Source organism: Enhydra lutris, unplaced genomic scaffold (assembly GCF_002288905.1).
Source record: "Enhydra lutris kenyoni isolate GAN:26980312 unplaced genomic scaffold, ASM228890v2 scaffoldscaffold67, whole genome shotgun sequence".
Classification (NCBI taxonomy): domain Eukaryota; kingdom Metazoa; phylum Chordata; class Mammalia; order Carnivora; family Mustelidae; genus Enhydra; species Enhydra lutris.
Window position 1 is genome coordinate 9171833 of NW_019154151.1, and position 7193 is coordinate 9179025.

The 7193-nt window shown below is 47.2% G+C and overlaps 1 protein-coding gene across 6 annotated transcripts; it reads left to right on the forward strand.

Annotated features, from left to right (window-relative positions):
* Nucleotides 1–2622: 2622 nt before the first annotated feature.
* LOC111159187 (armadillo repeat containing, X-linked 1) lies at nucleotides 2623–6682 on the forward strand. 6 transcript variants are annotated; one of them, XM_022521631.1, is made up of 3 exons: nucleotides 2728–3805; nucleotides 4429–4541; nucleotides 4786–6682. In XM_022521631.1, exon 3 carries the CDS (start codon nucleotides 4907–4909, stop codon nucleotides 6281–6283), a length of 1377 nt encoding a protein of 458 aa, XP_022377339.1. In that variant the 5' UTR covers nucleotides 2728–3805; nucleotides 4429–4541; nucleotides 4786–4906; the 3' UTR covers nucleotides 6284–6682. The 6 variants fall into 6 exon arrangements, with proteins under 6 accessions (XP_022377343.1, XP_022377339.1, XP_022377341.1 ...); XM_022521633.1 differs by having other exon boundaries at nucleotides 4429–4494; XM_022521632.1 differs by having other exon boundaries at nucleotides 2728–3087.
* Nucleotides 6683–7193: the final 511 nt, after the last annotated feature.

The window sequence follows — 7193 nt, forward strand, 5'->3', positions numbered from 1 at the left end:
TATTTGACAGAAATCACAAGTGGGCAGAGAGGCAGGCAGAGAGAGAGGAGGAAGCAGGCTCCCCGCTGAGCAGAAAGCCCGATGTGGGGCCCGAACCCAGGACCTGGGATCATGACCTGAGCCGAAGGCAGCGGCCTAACCCACTGAGCCACCCAGGCGCCCCTAGACACAGTTTTTAAAGATGTCAGTTCTCAAAGTGCAGATTCATTGCACTTAATGTCACTAAATGTCAACCATTTCATTCTGTGTATTGTTCAACTTGGAAGTTGACACATGCATCCATATACTTACTGCATTTGCATGAGGAAAGGTGGAAATTGTTAAAAGTCATTGGTGGTGGAACAGGAATTGTAGGGCACGTTCACATTCTACCTTATACATTTCTGCATTGTTTGCACATTTTTTTAATATTTTATTTATTTATTTGACAGATAGAGATCACAGTAGGCAGAGAGGCAGGCAGAGAGAGAGAGAGGAGGAAGCAGGCTCCCCGCTGAGCAGAGAGCCTGATGTGGGGCTCGATCCCAGGACCCTGGGATCATGACCTGAGCTGAAGGCAGAGGCTTTAACCCACTGAGCCACCCAGGTGCCCCTGTTTGCACATTTTTTTAAAAAAATAAGAAATGTGCATAATGAGAGAGAGAGAGGCAGAGAGAGAGAAAGGAAGAGATTGATTTCTACACAGGGGGATATGTCTTTTTTCCTAGGCAAGTAGTTTATTATATTTTTAAAGTCATAGATGTCCACGAGAATCTGATTAAAGCTATGAGCCCTCTTTCCACGAAATGAACATGTGTATGTGCATAACCTTGTTTTCAATTTCAGGTACAGCACAGAGGTGGTCAGTTGAGAAACCCCACTCTAGGTTAATAGGTATGGTCAGTGGGGAGACTCCCTGCGGTCCCGGCACACATTTGGCTGAGGGGGCAGCAAAGTGGGTGTGGGCTGCAGACAGTGACCCTGCAGCAAGACCAGGTTCTCCCTGGGTGCCCTGTGGCAAGGAGGCCAGAGGTAAGAGGCCCAGCTGGCTGCACCCCTCCAGCCAGGTGGTAGCAGCAGTGTTAAGGAGCCCTGTTAACTAAGGCACCAGGAGAGAGGGCAGAGCAGGCCGATCTGGGTGCGTCTGCCAGCCAGCAATCACTTCTTTTTCATGGGAACCCACAGCTGCAGGGCTCTGTGGGAGCAGCAGTCCCTCCTAGGCATCCCTGAGTTACACCTGTGGGAATTTGGGGGAGGGAGGGAGAAAGGGAAGAAGCCAAAGACAGTTACTCAAGTTGGTCCCCTGAGTAAAGGTGGTATTTACCACCTTGGTCACCAGTCCCTGTGTACTTTTAGAGCCAGAGATAGAGTCAAGTGGCTGAATGCAAGGCTCAGGAATATGAGAGGAGGTAGAGGGTCAACAACCTCCTTCCTCCCTTTTTGACAGAGCTGAGAGATCAGATCATTTCTACATTCCCCACACCCTCAGCTGCCTCCTCCTTAGTGGACTGGAATCTAATCCAGGAGCAGGTGTTCAAAACAGCCATCAAATCACAACAGATTCCTTCAGCATTCCGCCAAGACTTTGGGACATTAAATACATGTCTTTCTTTAATCAAACAAGACAGAATTGTATTGCTTTTGTTTTATCAAATTGTAAGTTGATCCTAAAGTAGAAAAAGTAGTGGATCATTTACATTAACTGGCCAAAATTAGACGACTAAAGATTAGATATCTTTGTGGACTAATTCATAGATCGTATGAAAAAAATTGTTTTCAATTTTAAAATGGATTAGTATATTTTGAAAGCTGCCATTTGGTTATAACCAGTAAAACATTTTTCTTGTATTATAAATAAATAAAATGTAATTAATGAGGTCTTTTGGGTTTTCGCTCCCACTTAAATTCTCCACTCAAATGAAAATAGCATCATTTAATTTTCTCAATATAAAAGTAACATTTTACTGATTTTTAAAAATGAACAGGAAAGTTTAAGAAAGTAAGACACTCCCACTACGTATATTCTTTTCTGAGATCTTTCCACCCATTGCACAAAGGAGTGCAGGGAAAATGCTGGCTCTTGGGGCATCTGGGTGGTTCAGTGGGTTAAGCCTCTGCCTTCAGCTCAGGTCATGATCTCAGGGTTCTAGGATCGAGCCCCGCATCAGGCTCTCTGCTCGGCAGGGAGCCTGCTCCCCTTCCTCTTTCTGCCTCTCTGCCTACTTGTGGTCTCTATCAAATAAATAAATAAAAACTTAAAAAAAAAATAAAATGCTGGCTCTTCACGGCTGGGGGTGGGGGAAAGTGAGAGAAGGGGAGAAGCAATTGGACAGGAAATAGAGAAGGGAAAAAAAAACTGTTCCTCAAAGAGGAAGAAAAGACCAATGGACAAGGGAACAGATGCACTTTCTCCGTGTTAACCAGAGAAAGGCAAATTCCAGCCACAAGGAGAAGCTCTCCTCAGCCTCTGGGATTGGCAAAAGAAAATGAGTGGCAGGACCTGATGTAGCTGGGAAGGAAAGGGGTGGGCCGGCTCTTGCCGCACTGCTGGTGGGAGTGGTAATTGGGGTCTTGAACTCACGGGTGACGTGGCCCTTACGTGAGCAGGAGCTGACGTTTGCAGGCATCCTTCTAATTCTGGTCCTGGTTTGGTCCGGTTACCAGCTCCATATTACCCAGAGGGCGGGCGGGCCTGTGGCCAGGGAAGGAGGAGGAGGTAACTACCTGAATCCCAGCAGGTCTGTGTGTGGATGGGTGCTGCCTGGGGGATCTATGCGGTGCGGGGAGCGGAGGGTGGAGACCAAAGAGGAACAAGGCCTGCTTTCTCCACAGGCTTGCACTATCCCTGGCCTTTACAAGAACAAAAATGGTGGACGCTGGGGTCCGGATTCCAGGGGACACCCCAGACCAGGAGGGAGGGGATCTGAAAACTTTGGCATTCGGGGCCTTGAATTGGGAAGGGCAGCTACAAAGATTCTTGCCCTGTGTGCTGGTCCATTTACCAAGCCAGAATGGTGAGGCTGTGCGTCTGTCATTCCCCATGTCTTTCAGTAGGGCGCTGTACCACTCAGAGCAAAAGAGTAACGTATCTGCCTGGAATCCCTGCAGGTCTGTGCAAAGTGGAATTGCCCCGCAGTCCCCGGAGGGGGTGGGGGTGGCTGAGGTCCTTGACTTAACTTGGGCCCATTTCTGACTCCAGCTGCCTTCCTGTTATTTTATGTAGGAAAAAGGATGTGACAGTGCCTGCAGGGAAAATGGCTGTCATTGGGGGTGGAAATGCATCGGGGAGGGGGCTCTTTTGCTCCTCTGGTTTTCCCTACTCCGTCGCCCCGCCTCCTCCCGGTCCAGTTGTTCGAAAGGGGTGTGGTTTTTGCTGGGAAAATGGCGGACCACTGAAGGTGGGGGCTGCGGAGTGGGTGAATGCACGCCGGCAAGAAGAGGGCTGATGTCAGCGGAGTCCTGAGAATAGGGGTAGGGGTGAGAGGCCAATATTGGACAACCAGGATCCTGAATTCGGAAAAGCTGCTATTGGGATTCTGTGAAGTGCTCTTCTGTCCGCCCAGCTGTCTGCCCTGTCGCTTGTGTGTCTGTGCATCTTGCACTTTAGGGCCAGTTCAACCCTAGAAAGCAGGAAGATTGTCCAGAAAAAGCAGGTCAGAGTGAGGGTGGTGGCACTATTTGGGGACCCCTGGGGTGGAGAATTGTGAAGACTGCAAACCCGAGTGGACCCGGGCACCGCCTCCGCATTCCCCTCCTTTCCTCCACTTTATTCCGTTTTGGAGCTTTCAAAACAAAGTGCTTTGCAGTTAGACGACACAGAAAGGAAGTAAGTGGCTGGGGGGCGGAGTGTCGCCAGAAGTGGGGGTGGGGAGGATCTTGCTCCAAATTACTCTTTGGAGTACAGTGTCTAGGGTTTGCTCTGTTGGTCAAGCACTCAGTCCCAGAGTTAGCAGTCCTTAGGTTTCGTGGAGAAGGCAGAAACTGAGATGAGGGGGGAAGGAAATTGCTCCGGATTGGTGGAAGTTGGTATAATGGCTGGAGGGAGGAGTGTCCGGTATCTCTGAGATGGTGGGGGTGGGAGAGGCAAGGGCAAGGGCGAGTTTTGTGCATTTTACAGTCTGTCTTCAGCACTCTCTCCACCACCATCCATTTTATTACAGGGAAAGGGTTGCGGAGTCACTTTTGAAGGAAGTGACTGACTAGGGGGGATTCTGATTGAATTCTTGTTTCAATCAGAAACAAGGATTGAAAAAGATAAAGGAGATGGGGAAGGGAGATACTGAATTTCGAAGCAAAAGCTCCGCGACTGAGGAGTCTGCGCTGAGGAGTAGAGGGTTGGGCTACTCAGAACTGGGGCCAGAGATTCCGGAGAGGGAAGTGTATCCCATCCAGGGTGAAGTCCTGTCCCTTGAGCCTTCAGGATCCTCATCCCCACCCCTTTGTATGCAGGTTGCAGGACACAGTGGACTTCCAGGCAAGGAAAAGAAGGAAGAAACTGCCTGTACCTGTGCTGGTGTATGTGGGGGTGCCACTACCCCAAGACATCTGGAGGGGTAGGGGAGGTAGGGAACTGATTAGATACCTTAAATATAACGTACTGGGGTGGGATGGTTGAACATGAGGTTGGAGGATCTGGAGGTGGGGAAAATTTTCAAAATTATCTTCCCCGTGGAGGAAAGGAATCACTGATCCAGCCCTGAATCCCTGTCACATCTCTGTCCGTTTGCTGGTCTGTAGTGCAGTCTGTCTGCAGGCAAAGGCACAAAATGGGGAGACTAATGCCTTAAATCTTTCCTTCATTCCTAGGTTCCACTGTATCTGCAAGCTGCAACCGGGCCTGCCAGCTGTAGCTGAAGACTCCGCCCCCAACATAGGAGCAACCCCACTCTACCCTGGTTGAAAATTTGGTTCAGAAGTTCACCCCAGCATGGGCCGTACTCGGGAAGCTGGCTGCGTGGCCGCTGGTGTGGTGATCGGGGCTGGTGCCTGCTACTGCGTGTACAGGCTGACCTGGGGAAGAGATGAGAATGAGAAAATCTGGGACGACAATGAGGAAGACGATGAAGAAGAATCTAGTGATATTGTAGAGACTGGTGTCCAGACTGGGAAAGGAGCTAAGGCTAATGCTGGGGTGGGGGCTGGGGCTAGACTTCAGGATGAATCAAAGGTCAAGGCTGAGGTGGGCATGGAACTCCAGAATGGTTCAGATGTAAAGGCAGAGGCCCACTTGGGGGCTCAGAGTGGAGGTGGCCTAGAGGCCAAGGCCAAAGCCCTTTTCAGCACTCTGAAGGAACAGGCAAGTGCAAAGGCCAGCAGAGGAGCCAGGTTGGGCACTATCTCTGGGAACAGGACCCTTGCACCCAGTTTACCCTGCCCAGGAGGCCGGGGTGGAGGCTGCCACCCCACCAGGAGTGGGGCTAGGTCTGGAAGTAGGGCAAGTGGAAAAACCAAGGGAAGGACCCGAGGTAAGAGCACCAGGACTCCAGCTACATCATGGCCTGTTCGCAGGGGCAAGTTTAACTTTCCCTATAAAATTGATGATATTCTGGGTGCTTCTGACCTTCAAAAGGTTCTTAACATCCTGGAACGATCAAATGATCCTTTTATTCAAGAAATAGCCTTGGTCACTCTGGGTAACAATGCAGCATATTCTTTTAACCAAAATGCCATTCGTGAATTGGGTGGTCTTCCAATTATTGCAAAACTGATAAAAACAAAAGATCCTATTATTAGGGAAAAAGCTTACAATGCTCTTAATAACTTGAGTGTGAATGCTGAAAATCAGGGGAAGATTAAGACATATATCAGTCAAGTGTGTGATGATACCATGATCTGTCGCTTGGATTCAGCTGTGCAGATGGCTGGACTAAGACTGTTAACCAACATGACTGTGACTAATCATTACCAACATTTGCTTTCCTATTCTTTTCCAGACTTTTTTGCTTTGTTATTCCTGGGAAATTACTTCACCAAGATTCAGACTATGAAACTAATTATAAACTTTACTGAAAATCCAGCCATGACGAGAGAGCTGGTCAGTTGTAAAGTTCCCTCAGAATTGATTTCCCTCTTTAATAAAGAATGGGACAGAGAGATTCTTCTTAATATCCTTACTCTATTTGAGAATATAAATGACAACATAAAAAATGAAGGGCTCGCATCATCTAAGAAGGAATTCAGCAGAAGTTCACTTTTTTTCTTATTCAAAGAATCTGGAGTATGTGTTAAGAAAATCAAGGCATTAGCAAATCACAATGATCTGGTGGTGAAAGTAAAAGTCCTAAAAGTATTGACCAAACTCTAATTTGGAGTATGGCCCAAACAATATTGAGATAATTTTTCACTGTGCACTGGGAACAATGCATTTTGTAAATTCTTTGTTTTCCACTGTGCTTACATGACAATGAGATCCTTTTGGCTCCTACTCTGGAATAATGAATATCAAGAGTCATCAGTGATGTTACTTGTGGCTGGTTTCAGTATGGAGCATTTTAATGATTTATTGAATACTAGAGCTTGTGTAAAGAAAGCATTTATTGATTCCATCTTGCTACCTAGATTGAGATATTTTTTACTCTTTCCTCTACCTAAACTGACAGCAGACTAATCATAAATAAGCTACACTTTTGTATTGGTTTACATTTGTTAATCTTCGACTTGTGTTTCATCAATAAAGTTGTGTGTTTTAACCAGCAAAAAAAAATTATTCTGTCCTTGAGTTTATGATCTATTTGGAAAGGCAAGATGTATGGAAACAAAAATACACTAACAAAACCACAAGCCTCTGATCATGGCCAAACCCTTCTCATCTGTGCAGAAACTTCTGCAGGCAACAGTGCTCAGGCAAAAGTTGTACAGAGGAGGGGGACACTTAAGTAAGTTGGGCTTGAAGGATAGGGTAAAAATGGGGATGTTTGGATACCAACTGGTGACTGGGGAGACAAATTTTGTGTTATGTTAAATATTTTCATGGCTTGACAAGGATGCGGAGAAAGGGGAACCCTCCTACACTGTAGGTGGGAATGCAAGCTGGTGCAGCCACTCTGGAAAAGAGTATGGAGGTTCCTCAAAAAGTTAAAGATAGGGCTACCCTTTGACCTAGCAATTGCACTACTGGTCATTTACCCTAAAGATACAAATGTAGTGATCTGAAGGGGGCATGTGCACCCGATAGCAGCAATAGCCAAACTATGGAAAGAGCCTAGATGTCCATC